This window comes from Garra rufa, chromosome 4 (genome assembly GCF_049309525.1).
Source record: "Garra rufa chromosome 4, GarRuf1.0, whole genome shotgun sequence".
Taxonomy (NCBI): domain Eukaryota; kingdom Metazoa; phylum Chordata; class Actinopteri; order Cypriniformes; family Cyprinidae; genus Garra; species Garra rufa.
In genome coordinates this window covers 16,853,425-16,873,427 of record NC_133364.1, presented here as the reverse complement: position 1 = coordinate 16,873,427, position 20,003 = coordinate 16,853,425, and the positions used below count along the sequence as shown (strand labels likewise).

Here is a 20,003-nt window from a genome sequence, read left to right as displayed (position 1 = left end):
GCTCGTTCTTTGTCCTCCATTGCAGCTGGTGTTCGCAGCTCCGCCGCACAGCGCAGGCCCGAAGTAGCGCAGCCGCTCTGAGGTTAGTGCCCTACCGCGCAATCTCCAGCCATTTCAGCCCCGGCGCAGCCGCACCAAACAACCCGGCAGCGTTTGCCTTTCACACACTCAGATGCAGATCGCGATGATGCGAAACAGAACTTGGGATGATATCGGGCGCATTTGACAGGATGGCAATTATTATTTACCCCGCTCAAATTGGGGCAAAAAAATCATCATGGCGCATTCGCAGGCCTTTGGCCTACTGAATTTAATGTGCAATCGAATCGCTACAGTTTTGTCCAGATGCTAAATGGGATTTCAAGGCTCGATAGGCTTGTGTTTATATTTTTGCTCGGGGAAACGAATTTAAAAGCATGTTTAATATCATATTCGCACAGCAGATTGTTTCTCGACTGTTTATATCGCTTTATACAGTCGACAACGGTGCCCGGCTAAATTTGATCCAAACATTATTTCAAATGTTTTGTGGCTTTACGGAATGCGTACTTAACTGAACGTGTTTGAAATAACAGTGTTTTTGTTTTATATGTTTCTCTATCAAACGACCCGCTTTCTTTACACGTAACGTTAACGTTTATTATTCATAGTTTGAAAATAACCGCCATTTATGTGTTTGTTATTGATGCTGGACTGCACTAGTCTAGCTATATCGATTCACTCATTTCGAAGATTTAAACCTACCTTTTTAATGAGTAATTGTGGTTGTTGAAATGTCTTTTCGTGTTTGTGAACGTTTTTCGTGACAAATGTAGCGTTTTCCACAGCTTTAGTTCCAGGCCGATTAATTGAACTGGATGATACAGTAGCTGCGCTAGCTGGTTTATTTATCAATATGGATAATTCGTAGCAGAAACGTCATCTTTAGTTATTCACACGTTTTTATTTTCGTTATATATTTTTAAAAAATCTAAAACGTTTAGTAAATATAATCCACGCTGCTTGCTGTCAGAGATATGTCATTACAATGTCATATTATTCAATAAATTATAATTTAAAACGATTTTCAATCGTGTTTTTTGGTTTGTCATTGATACAGCTTTAAATTCTCAGTGAAAATGAATATTTATGTATTTTCATATGATTGCACTTCTCCAAAATATAATAAATACAGCAAACGCATATGTTGTTACTAATAGTGTTTATTTACATACTCCTTTAAATAAATACCGAAAGCAGTCAGACTTACAGACTCTTCATCTCGTCAAAACAATATTAATGTAAAATAAATATTAATCTTCTGAACAAATTATGTTGATTATTTGTGATTATTAGTGCCCTCTAGTGGAGTGAGGTTTGAAAAACCAATAATAGATGTCCTGCTTTATGAAAATTATGAAGATTATTTCCCTACACACTAAATGTGAACTATTTAGAGTAAATGGCATTTGCATTTACACGTTTTTTGCTGATTAAGGCCACTTTTTGACTAGGAAATCACATCCAGTTTCCTGGATTCACCACAAAATAAATGTTTTGTCATGTTTCAATATAAAAGCACATCTGCAAAGACGTATTAATAAATTCTTGTTACACCAATGAACCATATATTCTAGTTAGGTAATTTTGCTTGTCATTATAAGACTATTTGCATTCCTGGACCACAAAACGTTTTAAGTAGTATGGGTATATTTGTAGCATGAATCCAAAATCATGTTCCATGAAGATATTTAAATTTCCTACCATAAATATCCTAAAATTTCATTTTTGATTAATAATATGCATTGCTAAGCACTTCATTTCGACAACTTTTAAAGGTGATTTTCAGATAGTTTTATCTCGGCCAACTATAAACTATACATCCATAGAAAACGTATTCATTCAGCTTTCAGTGTTTGATGCATACATCTCAATAAAAGAGCCTTATGACTGGTTTTGTGGTCCAAGGTCACAAAATATTAGTACACTACCAGTCAAAAGTTTTTGAACAGTAAAATTTTTAGTTTTTTTTTTTTTTTCTTGGAATTGTCTTCTGCTCACCAAGCGCAGGGCACTAGTGAAATATTTTCACTATTTAAAATAACTTCTTTCTGTTTGAATATATTTTAAAATGTAATTTATTCCTGTGATCAAAGCTACATTTCCAGCATTTATCATTATTTCAGTCACACAGCAAATCTGCACATTAAAATGATTTCTAAAGGACCATGTGACGCTAAAGACTGGAGTAATGATGCTAAAAATTCTGCTTTGAAATCACAAGAATAAATTACACTTTAAAACATCAAATAGAAAACAATCATTTTAAATAATAAAAATAATTCAGAATTTTACTGGTATAAATGCAGGCTTGGTGAGCAGAAAAGACTTTAAAAACAAAAAATATTACTGTTCAAAAACTTTTGACTGGTAAAAAATAATATTCACTTCGTCTACAAATCTAAACGAAGCTGTTGCTTGTAAACTCTGTTGACTAATATGTTGTTTGTGTGCTTCTCAGTGTGTTTGAGAGAAACTGTATCGGGTGATGGACGACCACACGGTGCATCAGACGGAGCACATGACCACTATCGAGGCCCATGCCGTCGCTCAGCAGGTCGGACAGGTGCACGTGGCCACGTACACAGAGCATGGCATGCTGAGCGCTGACGAGGATTCGCCCTCCTCGCCTGATGATGACGCTTATGACGACTCTGATATTCTCAACTCAACTGGAACAGATGAGGTCACGGCACATCTGGCTGCTGCAGGTAGGTTCCTGCATATTGGTGTATTCTGACTTGTGGTTATCAGACGAACCACTAGATGGCGAACTTAAACCATAAATTGCCAGCCGCTTTATACTGTAGCTCAGTTGCTAAAGCTGATGGGTTTAATTCCCATGGAATACACAAACAGATGTAATGCATATCCTGAATGATGTAGAATTAATTTTATTTCCCTAAATTGTTTTCAGGGCCTGTTGGCATGGCAGCAGCCGCAGCTGTGGCAACAGGGAAGAAACGGAAACGGCCGCACATCTTTGAATCGAACCCTTCGATCCGTAAAAGACAACAGACACGCTTGCTTAGGTGAACCATATTCTCAGTATTGTTCATTCTGTTGTAATTGAATATAACTGTTTTTAAAATAAAATAAGCCAGTTACCAGTTTATACAATATATTAATATTAATTCATATTTAAAGTGTTTTACTTAATTTTATGTGCTTTTCTCATTGTGTTTATCTTTAGTAAGGTTATGTCATTTCAATACTAATTTACTAATTTAAAATAATACTATTTTATATATCTATTTTATTCATATTTTGAATTAGCCTTCATTGTTATGTCTTCAGTTTTTACATTTTAGTTAAGATTTGTAATTTTAGTCATTTCAATCCACTTTTGGTATTTTTATCATTTAAAAAAGAAAAAACATGTTTTCAAATTTTAGCTCAGTTTAGATATCTACAGTGTTGTATTTTAGCATTTATTTATATTTTGAATTAGCCTTTAATTTAATGTTTTTTACATTTTTGTAATTTAACATATTTGTATGTTTATCATTTTTATTAATATTATATCATAATATTATGTCATTTTAATCTACTTTTGCTGTTTTGTCATTTTTAAAACACGTTTATTGAGCTATTTTCTATTTATTTATGCAATTTCAGTCAATTTTTCAGTTAGTTGCCATTGGAGAACAATTTTTCATTTAATATTTATATTTTAATTGAGCATTTTTTCCAGTTATGCCAATTCCAGTTAGCTTTCATTTTTATGTTTTCAATTGTTGCTTTAATTTTAGTTAAATTTAGATATTTCAATTTTAGCTCAATTTGTAATTTTAGTCATTTTAATCTGCTTTTGCTATTTTATCATTTTTAAATCATGTTTATTGAGCTATTTATTTATTTATTCAGTTTTAGTACTGAATTTTTTTCAGTTTGTTGCCATGGGGGGAAGAATCAGTTTTTTTAAATGAAAATTTTCATCTGATATTTATTTTTTAATTCAGCATTTTTCAAATTTAGTTCAGATTTGTAATTTTAGGAATTCTAATCTGCTTTTGCTATTTTATAATTTTGAAAACATGTTTACTGAGCTATTTTCTATTTATCAATTGTTTTAGTAATTTTAGTACTTAAATATTTTTCAGTTAGTCAGTTTTTTTAATGTAAAATTTTCATCTGATATTTTTTTATTTTATTTTTTCCAGTTATGCCAATTAAAAATTAGCCTTCATTTTTATGTTTTCAATTGTTACTTTAATTTTAATTCAATTTAGATATTTTAATTTTAGCTTAGATTTATTTTATGAAATTTAATGTCCTTTTGCTATTTTATAATTTTTAAAACATATGTTTATTAGGCTATTTTTTGTTTGTTTTTATTTCAGTTTTAGTATTTTTAGTACATTTTTCAGTTAGTTGCCAAGTGGGAGAAAAACTAAAAAAAAAAAAAATAAATAAAAAGTTTTTTAAAGAAATTTTAAATGTGAATTTTTAATCTGAAATTTATGTTTTTCCAATATTGCCAGTTCCTATTTGCCTTCATTTTTGTTTTCTATTTTTACTTCAATTTTAGTTTCATTTAGTTACATTTTAGTATGATAAGACAGTGTAAAAAAGTAACTTCTTCAAGTTATATTTATATTTTTAGTTTAGCATTTTTTCCCAATTATGCCAATTCCACTTAAACTGTATTTAATAGTTCTTAGTAACAACCCTTTCTCTTACTACATCCGCAGGAAGCTGAGAGCGACTCTAGACGAGTACACGACACGGGTTGGCCAGCAGGCTATTGTGTTGTGCATCTCTCCCTCTAAACCCAACCCTGTGTTTAGAGTATTTGGAGCGGCACCATTAGAGAATGTGGTGAGTATACAGTATTTACTATGCTTTGCATCTTCATATCATTTGCACTGTTTTAGATTTCATCCCTGTTTTGGCATGTCTTGTGGTCAGGTGAGAAAATACAAAAGCATGATTCTGGAGGACCTGGAAAACGCTCTGGCAGAACACGCACCCCCTGGTGGTGGAGAACTCAGCTCGGAACTGCCTCCATTGACTATCGACGGCATACCGGTGTCTGTGGACAAGATGACACAGGTGGGCAGCAGGTGGCACTATGAGCCAGGAATGCAAGTTATTGAGTTTTCTGCTTTGACTTGCAAATTTGACATTTTCTAGGCTCATGGGGCAGCAGTTAATCGAAAGGGAGAATAAGTCTAAGTCTTACTTCATCCACTGCAAGGCTTTAGCACAGGTTACTTCAACCCTTTTGGCCTGATATAAGATCACTTAACCAGTACATTTACAAACTGGCCCCTTACTCATTACCCCGCATGCTGTTTGGGGCCGGACTGCTGATAGCTAGCGTCCCTCAGGACAGACACACCTTGCTTGGTTTGTGGCAGTTGGAGGCAGGTCTGTGCAGGGATCATCAGGTGAGGCTTGTACGCGCGAGTAATTATCCGGCACATCGTGCCCGAGCACAGAGGTTTCTGATTGGCTCCCAAGTGGATTAAGAGCAGAGCTGGGGGAGGGAATGGGCGGCTGATCGGTGTGTTTGGGGCGTGAGATTCCTCTTAATTCCTTCGCCACGTAATTAGACCATCTGCACAAACACAAGGAAGAACCTACAACTCATGACGCTGATATGGACAATCTGTTACATGACTTTAAACAGTGTACTTAACAACGTATTTAAGTTTGAGCAGTCATGATTTATTTTTGGCTTTTATTTGCACAGTGAAATACAGTATATTAATTTTAATAGTTAATCGTAATTTATTTTCATACAATGTGATTTTTCTTTTTTATATTGGCTTTTATTGATTTTGTTAAACATTTTTTACATTTTATTTAAAACCTATTAGGCAACATATCCAACAATGATAACTGGAAGAATCATGGAATTTTATTGGTCTAAAGATATGTAGTGAGCTTTATATTTTAGTGAAATAATTAGTTATATCAGAACTAATTTTTAGCTCTTTTCCTGAAATCCTAGCTATTCGCCATGTTGTCGCCTGTCACCGTCCAATGTCAGGCTTACAGCAAGTGTGTTTGTGACAGTGAGAGAGCGGGAGGAAGGGAGGGAGAAGCTCTTTTGGGAACTGATTTATTCCTCCCAAGCCAAATTTAGCCTGTGATGTCGAGGTGAACAGACGTTGCCACGAGCGCTGTGCAGTACAATCCCTGGCCTGCCTATGGAATTACCAAGGGCACTGAGGGCGCTGGGATAAACTCCAACCTCAACCCCAGGACGGAGCTGTCACTGGGCTAATGGTCTGCCCTATACAACGCAGTGTGGTTTTTAAAAAAGTCAATGGCCTTAATAGTCCCCTTTATTGTCATGTTAATAGCTTAACAATCCCTCACTAATTTGTTTTTTTAAGGTTACAACTTTTATGGCATTAGCTTACATTTCAAATCAAACCAAAAGCATGTTGGCATCTAAGTTAATAGTTATACACTACCAGTTAAAAGTTTTGAACAAAAGATTTATTTTTAAGTCTCTTCTGCTCACCAAGCCTGCATTTATTTGATCCGAAGTACATCGAAAACAGTAAACTTTTGAAATATTTTTACTATTTAAAACAATTGTTTTCTATTTGAATGTATTTTAAAATGTAATTTATTCTTGTGATCAAAGCTAAATTTTCAGCATCATTAGTCCAATCTTCAGTGCCACATGATCCTTCAGAAATCATTCTAATATGCTGATATGCTGTTTAAGAAACATTATTATTATCAATATTTAAAACAGTTGAGTAATTTTTTTTAGGGTTCTTTGATGAATAGAAGAATCCAAAGATCTGCATTTATCTGAAATAAAAAGCTTTTGTAACATTATATACTATTCCATTCAAAAGCTTTATTTTTGGTTAAAGAAATGATAGAAATTAATATTTTATTTAGCAAGGATGCTTTAAATTGTTTAAAACTGATGATAAAGATATTTATAATGTTACAAAAGATTTCTATTTCAGATAAATGCTGTTTTTCTGAATTTATCAGAAAAAGAAACCTGAAAAATTCTACTCGGATGTTTTCAACATAATGAATGTTTTTTTTTGTGCACCAAATCAGAAATTAGAATGATTTCTGAAGGATCATGTGACTGGAGTAATGATGCTAAAAACTCAGCTTTGAAATCACAGAAATAAATTACATTTTAAAATATAATCAAATAGAAAACAGTTATTTTAAAATAAAATTCTGCTGTGCTTTGGATCAAATAAATGCAGGCTTGGTGAGCAGAAGAGACTTCTTTAAAAAAAAAAAAAACTTTTGACTGGTAGTGTATATTTTGCATATTTTAAAATGTAATTTATTCATTTGATGTCAAACCTAAATTAATCTAATCTTCGGTGTCACATGATCCTTCAGAAATCAACTTTTTTAATAATGTCTACACTTGCTTTTGATTCATTTAATGCATCTCTGCTAAATAAAACTACGTACTGTACTAATCTCAAACTTTTGAACGGTAGTGTACTATCCCTAAAAGTGTTTTTGGTCTACACAATCTATAGTTCAGCGGTGTACGTTCCATCCTCTCAATCTCCTGCAGTCAGTGGAGCCTCACACATAGATTAGCCTTTAAATAGAAACCTAATAGTCTACTTTTAGTATTTCACAAGCTATATGTGTGGACAGACTGTCTGCACTCAGCTGCTGAGGGAAGAGGAAAATCAATGGCTTGCTGTTTCCAAACTCTTTTTCACACAGATTTGATTTTTCCAGAGGCCATGCTTTGCTCTGCCACTCCCAGTATAAAATCTCCCACAGTGATTATGTGCGCCCTTTGTTGCTTTGCAGGCCCAACTCCGAGCGTTCATTCCAGAAATGCTGAAGTATTCCACAGGCCGTGGGAAGCCTGGCTGGGGGAAAGAGAGCTGCAAGCCCATCTGGTGGCCGGAGGACATTCCTTGGGCCAACGTACGCAGTGACGTCCGAACAGAGGAGCAGAAACAGAGGGTAGCTTTGGGTGTTCATATTACAAAAAAATAGCTCTATCTAATCTATATATATGTATGTGTTTACTTAAAATTATAAAATGCTTAAATTGTTTTATTTAAAGCCTGTCTACTGAAAGAAGAAAAATATTTTATTGTATGAAAAATATCACGAGCGATGGCGCAATCAAATTATTAAATCAGCCACACCATCGTTTTGTCAGCTTTCCACAAAATGGCATCTGAATTGAAACAAATGTGCTAAAGCTTGCATCATCTTGACTTATGGAGAGCTTATTTCTGTTGGAAACAGGTGTCATGGACGCAAGCCCTGAGGACTATCGTTAAAAACTGCTATAAGCAGCATGGGAGAGAGGACCTGCTCTACGCCTTTGAGGACCAGGTCACCACACAACAAGTTGCCACAACAGCCACACACAGCATTGCGCACCTGGTGCCGTCACAGACCGTAGTGCAGACGATCAGTAATCCTGATGGAACCGTCTCGCTCATACAGGTGAGCTCAGGTCCCAGCTGTGGGAGCAACTACACGGTTGTTTTTCACTACCATATAAACTAGCTCCACTCGAGGACTTCATTTAGATCGGGGGAGACCATAATATTGAATAATAGCCAATAAGTCATATAAAGGTCAACATTACAGTATATATTTAGTGTTTACTTCTTTAATACATGCAAATTAATTATCTACCGTTTACAAATTATCTACCGAGATACAAACTCACAATTCTGACTTTTTCTCCGAATTGTGAGATACAAACTTGCAATTCTGACTTTTTCTCAGAATTGTGATATAAACTCGCAATTCTAAGAAATTAAGTCAGAATTGCGAGATATAAACTTGCAGTTCTGACTTTTTTCTCAGAATTGCGTGATACAAACTCACAATTGTGAGTTATAAAGTCAGTATTGCATGATATAAACTCTCAATTCTGAGAAACAAAGTCGCAATTCTGAATATTTCTCACAAATGCTTAAATCTCGCAATTCTAACTTTATAACATGGATATATAAACTCACAATTCTGAGAACATTTCAGAATTGGACTTAAAGTCCCCCTGAAATCAAAATTAAAGTTTTTTGGCTTTTAGTATGAATATATTAGCCTTAAGATTATCTATAAGCTAGTGTGCTTCAAAACAAAGACAAAATTTGCATTTACAAGATATGGGCATTCAAAACTTACAGTCTCGTCACTTCCGCCAATATGAATCAAGGATTTGGATGATATCACCGTGCACTTCAGTTTCTAATCAAAACGTTCTGTCCAATCAAATGCTCTCTAGAATCCGTAGTGTCCCGCCCCCTACACAGAGACGCAACACACGGAGCAGATCATATGTGCGATCGGCATGTATTAAACTACACAGCCTCAGCATGATTATGATCACTATTTCGTTTTAGCAAGAGTTTCATATTGAATCTGTGGGTGATTTATTAGTCTGTGGCTGTCATAAGCTTACAAATGCGGCTTTACTGAGCTCAACGGCTCTGGCCGGAGCAGATATAAATGGAACGCTATTGGCTATTCAAAATAAGTGGGCGGGGCTGGGCGATATGTTTTTGTTTCAGTTAAAAGTACGTCACCACATAGAATAACGCTGCGTGTTTCAAGGCACTTCAGTGGACCTTTAAGTCTCTTTATAAATCGCTTTATATTCTGACTTTATAAATCGCACTTGCATGATTGTATCTCACAATTGAGAGGAAAAAAAAAGAATTGTGAGGGGGGAAAAGTCAGAATTGCCAAGAATAAACTCGGAATTGTGAGAAAAAGAGTCAGAATTGCACATTTTTCTCTTGTAATTATTAATTTTTTTCTTGTAAATGCAAGTTACAAATCTCGCTATTCTGATTTATAACTCACATTTGTGAGTTTATATCATGCAATTCTGAGAAAAAAGTCAGAATTGTACGATAAAAACTTGAAATGACCTTTTATTTAAATATTTTTATTAAGTGGCGGAAAGACTTGTACAGCATTACCAAAAAAAGCGGTTCAATTTTTGTTCTTTTAAACTTTTTATACCTCAAGCAATTCTGTAAAAAAATGTATCATGGTTCCCACAAAAGTATTTAGCTGCACAACTGGTTTCAATATTGATAATGTTTTTTAAGCACAAATCAGTATATTACAATGATTTTGAAAGCATCATGTGACACTGAAGACTGGAGTAATGACCGCTGAAAATTCAGCTTTGCCATCACAAATAAATTACATTTTAAAATAAATTCTTTACTAATATATTGTAGTACTAAAATAATTGTTAAGCTATTTGACAATATTACTGGTTTTATTGTATTTTTAAGATTTATAAACAATAAGAGACTCCTTTGAAAAACAGAAGTTCTTACCAACCCCAAACCTGAAATGTCAATATTTGTTATGCTATTAATATGTGACCCTGGACCACAAAACTATATGAAATTGAGGTTTATACATCATCTGAAAGCTGAATAATAAGCTTTTCATTGATGTATTTGGCCAAGATACAATTATATGAAGAAAATCAGGAGAAAATCGCTTATAAACTGGATAAGTTCTTAGCAATGCATATTACTCATTTAAAAATGTTTATATATATATTTAAAGGATGAAATTTGGAACATGATCTTACTTAATATCCAAATGGTTTGTGGCATTAAAAAATGGTTAATTTTGACCCATACAGTGTATTTTTGGCTATTGCTACTAATATACCCGTGCTACTTAAAGACTGGTTTTGTGGTCCAGGGTCACATATGATTATATAATTAAGAAGATATATATTAAATTAGAAAAAATCTCTAGTGGTCACATTACAGTATTTAAATAGGATTGCAACAGTATTCTAACATACAAACTGTTAACTAATCCACAGGTTGGCACAGGAGCCACGGTAGCAACACTGGCAGATGCGTCAGAATTGCCGGGCACGGTGACGGTGGCCCAGGTGAATTACTCCACAGTGACAGATGGAGAGGTAACGTCAACACACCATTTCTTTTTTGAATATTCCATTTGCATCCTACACATGTTCTGTCCTGTCCCTACTCACACACTGTGCTTTAAGGTCATAACTCTCCCTTCACACCTATTATTTTCTTTATGGCTCTAAGGTGGAACAGAATTGGGCCACACTACAGGGAGGCGAGATGACCATCCAGACTACGCAACCGTCGGAAGCCACGCAGGCTGTGGCCTCCTTAGCCGAAGCTGCTGTCGCTGCCTCGCAAGAGATGCAGACGGGGGCAACTGTTACCATGGCACTCAACAGGTACTCATGGGAAGTAGCGGTGAAGTCGGAGAAAGAGAGAAAGGAAATACTGAACCACAGCAGCATCTAGGTGCAGGTTTATGTCCCCAGGGTCTTGTTACCTGAGCCTGTTCTCCTGTTTATCACAAGCAGGTAGCAGCCCAGAAATACAGCACAGCGGGAACAATTGGTTCATACTCCATTCCCACAACAATTAGGCTGAGGAGGCATTGTTTTCTGCTCGGCGGCCTTCATTAAAGCAGTAAATCCACCGTCAGTCTGCTGAGCGTAGTCAGGACATCTATAAACGGAACTAAAAAATTTGTTTTTTCCACTACTAAAGCCCTATATCACTGTAAATATTTAAATTTTTGGCATTATCTTATTTGGTATAGAAGCCCATGTATACCATGCAAGATAAAAATCATGCTTTGTTAAATTAAAATTCTGACATTAAAAGTCCAAAGTATGGCGTAAGTTGAATTGGTAATATGTCATAATGAGATTTTTAAAAAAGCGCAAAAACAAGGAAATGATAAGTCAAAATTAAAAATGAATTTTGCCAAAAATATCAGGTCCTAAGTCATACTAAGATTATGACAGAAAAAGTCCAAATTATAACAGCGTGTAATTTAGATGTTTTGTCAAAATTATGACTTTGATTTTCATGACAGCTTTGTCATAATGACTTATGTTTAAATGTTGACTTATCTCATTTCAACTTTTTAACTCATAATTACAACTCACAAATGTCAATTACAAAATGTCATAATTATAACTTAGTATGTCAATTTCAACTTCATATCTCATAATTACAAATTAGAAAGTCTAAATTATGACACTTGTCGATTTTTGCTATTCATGTCAATTTCTATTTTGTCATTTCAATTTTTTATCTCATGATTATGACTCAAAATGTTGAAATGACACGGTTTGTTGAAATTATGTGTTGTCAGTTTCAGGTTTTCATTTCAGATTAATCATAATTATGACTTGTTTTAATTTTGACTTTGTGTCATTTTAACTTATCTCATAATTACAACTCAAAATGTTAAAAAAATGGCAAAATGTCAGCTTTTCATGTCAGGTTTGTCATAATTATGACTTATGTCTCAATTTTGACTTTTTTCATTATTTTAACTTTTTATCTAATCATTTTCCCTCAAAATATTAAAATAATGACAAACTTTGTTAAAATTGACTTGTCAATTTGAGCTTTTTATGTCATCTTTGCCATAATTATGACTTGTGTGTTTTAATTTTGACTTTGTGTGTCATTATTTCAACTTCTTATCATAACTACGACTCTAAATGTTGAAATAATGACAAAAATGTCAAAATTATGACTATTTTCTGTAAGCTTTTTGTGTCAGGTTCGTCACAATTATGACATGTTTCAATTTCGACTTATTTTATTATTTTAACTCTTTATCTTTTAATTCCCCCTCAAAATATTAAAATAATTACAAACTTTGTTAAAATTGACTTCAGTTTCAGCTTTTCATGTCATCTTTGTCATAATTATGACTTTTTGTGTCATTATTACAACTTCTTATCTCATAATTACGACTCAAAATGTTGAAATAATGACAATTATGACTATTTGCTGTCAGCTTTTCATTTTAGGTTAATCATAATTATGACTAATGTTTCAATTTTCACTTTTTGTGTCATTATTTCAACTTTTTCTCATAATTGTGACTTAATGTTAACAAATGACAAACTTTGTCAATTTCAGCTTTTCATGTATATTCTGATTTTGTCATAATTATGACAACTTTACATCTCATAATTACACATTATAAAGTCTAAATAATGACTATATACTATATTATGACTTGTCAGTTGTGGCTATTACGTCAATTTCCATTTTGTCATAATTTTAAAACGTTTCTCTCTTAATTATTTAAAAAGTTTAAATTATGATGATTTACCAAAGAATTATTTTTTTTCTTAAGTGACAGAAATGGGCTTATGTATTTTGGACATCTATCATGAGAGCCAGAAAAGCTTGTATAGGAAGGACAGTGGTTATATTATTTTCTGGTGTCTCTAGAGTGACTTCCTTCACTAGGGGGCAGTACACACCAATCCGCATCAGTGCACTTCAAATCCTGGTTAAATCCTGTATAAAGCATTGCATGTTTATGAAAGCAGTGTTATTGTGAGATTATTTCCTTATTTTTTTATTTGTGTGTGTGTGTTGCAGTGAAGCAGCAGCTCACGCAGTGGCGACGTTAGCAGAAGCGACTCTTCAGGGCGGAGGACAGATCGTGTTGGCAGGAGAAACGGCGGCCGCAGTAGGAGCTTTAACTGGCGTTTCGGATGGCAGTGGTACGAACCTCCTCTCCACATCACAAGCAGCCAAATTTACAATCTTGACCTTCATGACAAACTTACTGTGTGAAGCTGAAACACAACAAAGTAAAGTTTAAGGTGGGCAAACATATGAAGAAACATCCCTTTCGTCATGACTCTGTGTCTGGGTATGTAAGGGCACGTATGCATCTCATGTTAGGTGTGCCGGAGCATGAGGAAGTCCGTGGAGGTCTACTGTAATCCCCAGGGTGTTTGTGGGACAGATGGTGTGTGTGTGTGTGTGTGTGTGTGTGTGACCTGTGTCACAGACTCCAGCCTCTACACTTCTTGCTAATCCTCGCTTTGCTTTAACCACTAAGCGCTCTGCATATGCACAGCAGCCTGCAGTACTAGTGCTTACACATGCATTAGAAACCATGTTACAGTGGAATAGCTGTGCTAATGTGTACTGGAGGCATTCGTTACGGCGTAGTGAAACGGCACATAACACATTTCCCCCTTTAGCTACGATATACTGGAAGTTTGGTTAATAGAAACTAGAATGTCATCAAAAATGTATGTATTTTTGTCTTCAGACAAAAGTATTGCAACCCATTTTACTTCCGTAATGTGACATTTCTGATGTCAGCGGAAATGGAAAATTATTGCAGAGAGACAGCAAATTGTTTGACTTTCATTTAAGATTACACAGACAAAAATTGTTAGGAATACACCAACATTACAATTCTGACCAATACAATAAGCCAATAAATCTTCTGATGTCCTGGCTAATAAGCAATGAATGTCCAATACAAAAGATAAAAACACTTAAGGTTCTATTTGATAAGATTAATGCATTACATTCCTTTAACATGAACTGTGAAAAATAATTAAAAATAATAAAAGTGTGTTAACGTTAATATCAACATTACGAATATATTATTGAAAACTTTAATATTATTTAACATGAAATAATGGTGAACAGTTTTATTTTGATGAACTAACATTCACAAAGACTAATAAATACTTTAATAAATGTATTGTTTATGTTAGTTAATGCATTAACTAGTATTAACTAATGGGACCTCATAGTAAAGTGTTGCACAAAATTCTATAGTAATTAATACATTTAATTAATTAAAAATTATGGATTCGGTTGTAACAATCATCCAATATTGGCCAGTATATTTATACTGAGATATTGTGAATGCTTTTTTTTTTTCTTTCTATAATAATACATTCATTAACAGTAAGACCAGGAACATGAATTTGTTGGATTAAAATTATGACATTACGTTGAAATTATAAGGTACTAAAAAAAGTCACAATTATGAGATAAAACAACAACTTTGAGATAGAACTATTAAAATTTGTGACATTAAAAGTAATAAGGATGACGTGAGTTGAAATTATAAAGTACTAAGTCATAAGATTTTAAAAAGTCATAACTGGGATAAAACAACAACTGAGAAAAAAATATTTTTTTTTTAATTGGGACATTAAAAGTATGACATGAGTTGAAATAAGATACCAAATCATAATGCGATTTCAAAAAGTCATAATTATGAGATAAAACAACAAAATTATGTCAAAAGTCAAAACTATTCAAATTTGGACATTAAAAGTAATACGTCTGACATGAGTTGAAATTATAAGGTACTAAGTCATAAGATTTTTAAAAAAATCATAATTATGAGATAAAACAAACTTATGAGATAAAAAAATCTGAACGCTTCAACTTTGGACATTAAAAGTAATACGTCTGACATGAGTTGAAATTATTAAGTACTAAGTCATAAGATTTTAAAATGAGATAAAACAACAACTGAGAAAAAAAGACAAAAAAAATTAAATTGGGACATTAAAAGTCAAGTATACGGTACTAAGTCATGAGATTTTAGAAAGTCATAATTATGAGATAAAACAAAATTATGAGATAAAAAGTCAAAACTAATACAATTGGGACATTAGAAGTCATAAGTATGACATGAGTTGATATTATGTTTGTGAAAAGTCATAAAGGAAATTTTAAAAAGTCATAATTATGAGAAAACAAAATTATGAGATAAAAAGAAATTATCGGTACTAAGTCATGAGGAGAGAAAAAAATATTAGATAAAAAGTACATTCTAAAAACGTGACGTCGTATTTTAGAAGTTTTCAAGATAAATTGCTATAATTTTTGTGTTGATCATATTTATGACATAATCAATGACAGTTGATTCGGTGCATCCTAATTTTTTTGACTATTTCTAATAACTCAACAATAAGACGCAATAAGACGATGAACATGCATTAACAAATTAAATCTCCATTTTGATTTAATGTTGATTTTAATGGCTAAAATGATTCTGCTCTAAAGTTGGTCCAGTCATGCCTAGCCATTTCCCAGTGACCTGTCTTACCTAGTGTCCTGACTTACCCCATTGCCCCCAATGACCAAAGAGAAGCCCCTCCTCCTCCTCCCCCTCCTAACCCCCCAGGAACCCTCTTAAAGGGCTTTGATCCTCTCCATTATCAGTGCATAGTCTAATCACAGAGCCAGCTGTCAGCACCGGGAAGCCCAGTCTATAAAACACGCACACACGCACACACACACGCTCACATGACATTAAGAGAATAGACAGGAGCAAGGGGTGTATTTAAACATAAAAGCTGATTAGCAGGCATTAAAACTACATTTAAAGACATGGGTGTCAGGACCTTTCCCCACTCCTATATAAATATTTGACTGTCATTGACCATTTTCTTTGCTTTTACTATATTGGATCTCTGAAATGCACAAGTTTAGGTGAAATATTATTTAGCTAACTATACGTTTTTGGTCACGCTGCTTAGAAGGGGGATTGTAGACTTACTATCTCTTAATTGACCATCTGTTGATTTCTTTTTTCCCCCTTTATCGTCTTTTTATTTTTTGTGAATGAAGGAAAAGAGTTGCATGATAAGAGGATGTTACTTTATATAACACTGTACTGACCTTCCCTGGAAATGTTAGTTGTGTACGTCCCGTTTCCCACATATGTAACCAAGCGTGTTGACTGCTCATCTGAACAGCAGTGAGTCCCAGAGAGCTGTCTCTGCCCAAAATGAGGCCCTCACCTTTAAGCTACGCAATTAACCCTAATTTACGCTTCAGCACTGGGAGGATTGGGGAGAGAGCGTAGTCAACAACAGACACTTGACGGACAGCCAGCGTTTATTGACCTTATTCAATCAGCGAAATGGCAGTGCGGGTGCAGCTTTGAAGTGGCTGGACTGAGGTAATCGTGACTGATTTACGTTTCCTGCTCCAGTGCCCCTCTTTCGCTTCGTAAGCCTCGTAGAAACCCTCAGTGTCAGAGTGATTGAGGGTTTGTAGGCACTCGATTCAAAACACAATGCTTCCAAACTCCCCGTCAATTATTGGGACACGATGTGATTACGAGAAATCAGAGCATTTGGATTGAGTCACTCATAAGCCATGTGGACAAAATGATTTTCTGATGTTCTTTTTAAGGGGTGAATCTCACAGAGGTTTTATTCCTAGATAGATAGATAGATAGATAGAAATATTATTGCATGGAGATTTTTTGTGTGTGTTTTATACACCCACAAACTATTATTCAGGTGTTATTTAAGTTTTTTCATATTTAAGTATTAAATCTAATTTTTTTCATTATATTGTTTTAATTTTTGTATTATGTTTTAATTATGACAATAATTAGGAAACTTGATTGTCATTTTTTATACATTATGGGAACTTTAACTTTATATTATTAGTATTTATTTTAATTTGTAGTCATTCAAATTAGGTGGGTTGTTTAAGTTGTTCTTAAAAAAGAGCCTCATTTTATTTATTTTTTATTATTTATTTTTTGTATTTCATGATGAATATTTCTTGACAGGTTTTGTGAGAATTAAATAGAAATTAAAGTATTCTGGGGCAGTATGACAAAATGCTTAATTTTTAAGATAAATTAAACGTCAAAATTCTGGTATTATTTAGTTGTTTTGTTAATATTTAAATGTTTAAGCATATAAAAAAAATTATTTGTTTATTTTAATATGTATTATTTTATTAGTTTTAATTATGACAATAATTAGGAAACTTGACTGTTTCAATATTATGAGAATAATTAAATAATAATTCTAAGAACTTTACCATTTAAATGTATATAATTAGTATTTATCTATTTTAATTTACAATAATTCAAATTAGGTGGGTTGCTAAAGTTGTCCTTAAAAATTAGCCTATTTTATTTATTTATTTGTATTTTGTGATGAATATTTCTTGACCGGTTTTGTGAGATTTGAATAGAATAGATTTTAATATGTATTACGTTCAGAGAACTGAACAGAATTGATGCTCAACATTTTTTTTCATGCCTCTTTAAGATACATTTGAGGTCAAAACTGATCTGCTTTTATGGTAAAATGAGATTATAAGCAATTTTTAGCCGTGGGAGATTGTGTCAGCTTGAAAAGATGAAGCATTTCACAGGCTAAATGGCGAGTTTGATTGAAATATGAGCCTTTCCTTGAGACGCTGGGACAGATTTGCGCATCGTTGGACTATTTTAGGCACAAATATATCAAAAACACGTAATGCACAAATCCAGCGGCCTACAGATACGTACCCTTAACCCTTAACCGTTTGTCTTACTAGATAGGTTAACTAGTCACAGTTAGTTCTGACCTTCCGCTTCGCTCATAAGAGTTTGCGGCCCAGACAGCTTGCCCACCCTCCCGCCCGTTCGCCCCATGTGACTGCAGCAGTAATCCAGGCTGCTCCGCTCACAGCTGGGCATAGAAAAGAGAGGCAGATTGAGAAAGAGAGAGGGGTTTACCTCGAGAGAAAAACAGAAGCTGGGAGCGGCCGCCTCAATTACTCCATTGTTCCGCATTGCAGTGTGATGCAGTAGCCCTGACCTCAGCCCGCTTTTTAGGGCCGGCCCCGTCTACGTAGCACGCAAACTCTAACATGGCTCTGCGGCCTCATCCGACCACACTTCAAAAGTCCCCTCCCTCCAGCGGTCTCAAATAACAACTACGAACGTCCCAAAGCACCAGGCCGCCACCTACGCTGATGACATTACAGTTGTGCTAAGCATCAACAGAATAAATATATAACGGGTCTATGTCTCATTCCAGGTCTCGTCCAGATTCCCGTCAGCATGTATCAGACTGTCGTCACCAGTTTGGCCCAGGGAAATCGACCCGTTCAGGTGGCCATGGCTCCCGTAACTACGCGCATCGACAACACAGTGACTCTTGACGGACAGGCGGTGGAAGTGGTGACCCTAGAACAGTGACATACTCTACCCCTGCAGGTGTGTGGGACAGGACGTTCGGCGCCTATGTGAAGTAGCTGCTGAAATGAAATGTAAAAATAATATTTGAGCCTGTCCACATACGTCTGCAGGGGGCAGGAACGTATTTTCTTGTTTTGTTTTTTGTTTTTTTACATTGTACACAGTTCATTGTCCTTTTTTTTTCCCTAGTGTTGTTAAAATGTTTTTTTTAGCTAATGTTTGATAAATGTATTGCAGAGGATACTTAGGAATTGCAGGCTAATAAGAAAACAATCAACCACATTTTCAGCCTTCAAAAATGCATTGGTGATTTTTTTTATTTTTTTTTTCCCTTACAAGATTTTCCTCAGTTTTTATCTAGGTTTGTGTGTGTGTATATATATTGTGAAGCATCCTGTGCCATATTTGAGTCATTTCATTAATATATTATGTGTAAATTGCATTACGATTTTAGTGATAGGTCCCATTGACTACTGAGATGCATGTTTTTTTTTCTTTTTTGTCAGTCTGTATAATGTAGAAATCTTTGTATGCATTTCACATAACTCCCAATGTAAAAAAAAATTGTATGACCTTGAATGATTATGTGGTATATTGAATGAGACCACCATTTCCTGTCGGTACAGAATTGTTCTGAAATTCAAGCGCTGTCGCTCAGTGCTATCTATAGACTTTCACTGAATTGTACTATTAATCGATAACTATAAATGTCGACGACTTACCAATGACGAGGCTGAAGATGTAGCACTCCATATTCAACTTTTATACTTCAGAACATGAACAGAACCTGTGGTATATTAGCATTTTGGAAACTGAATCTGTTATGAAACTGCTGGGGAAAATGTTTTATTTATTTTTATTTATTTTTCCTTCATTTTGTTGAGATGTGCACTCAGAGGACATATTCTGATCTGACTACAAAGTGAAAGATCTATAAATTCATATCTCTTTATCTCAAGGTCTTGTATTGTATCTACAATGCAGATTTGTGTAAAATACAGAGGTTTTGTTACTGTTTAGCACCTCTTCCACCCATAACCCATTACGTTTTCTTCTGGTCGGATTGAATTTTTATACGACTGTAAAACCTCATCCAAGATCCTTTTTATGTAAATTTTGTAAAATAAAAGGTTTGATGAAATCGAACTCTCCCATGTCGCCGGTGAAAGAATGATGGTGACATTGGCAGAGTTTGTCTTTCCCTT

General features: G+C 34.4%; 1 protein-coding gene across 1 annotated transcript; it reads left to right on the top strand.

Moving 5' to 3' along the window:
- The first annotated feature begins 1,539 nt into the window (after positions 1 to 1,539).
- nrf1 (nuclear respiratory factor 1) lies at positions 1,540 to 19,683 on the top strand. Its single transcript, XM_073838243.1, has 10 exons — positions 1,540 to 2,750; positions 2,957 to 3,071; positions 4,734 to 4,860; positions 4,951 to 5,094; positions 7,813 to 7,971; positions 8,263 to 8,466; positions 10,832 to 10,933; positions 11,070 to 11,227; positions 13,416 to 13,600; positions 18,635 to 19,683. The coding sequence occupies exons 1-10, from the start codon at positions 2,528 to 2,530 to the stop codon at positions 18,796 to 18,798; spliced, it is 1,581 nt and encodes a 526-aa protein (XP_073694344.1). The 5' UTR covers positions 1,540 to 2,527; the 3' UTR covers positions 18,799 to 19,683.
- The last annotated feature ends 320 nt before the right edge of the window (positions 19,684 to 20,003 follow it).

Bases quoted from the DNA above. Each gene is read 5' to 3' on its own strand.
- nrf1 (XM_073838243.1), top strand. From the start codon at position 2,528: ATGGACGACCACACGGTGCATCAGACGGAGCACATGACCACTATCGAG. The intron at 4,861-4,950 runs GTGAGTATACAG...TCTTGTGGTCAG, and splicing joins CGGCACCATTAGAGAATGTG to GTGAGAAAATACAAAAGCAT. The intron at 5,095-7,812 runs GTGGGCAGCAGG...GTTGCTTTGCAG, and splicing joins CTGTGGACAAGATGACACAG to GCCCAACTCCGAGCGTTCAT.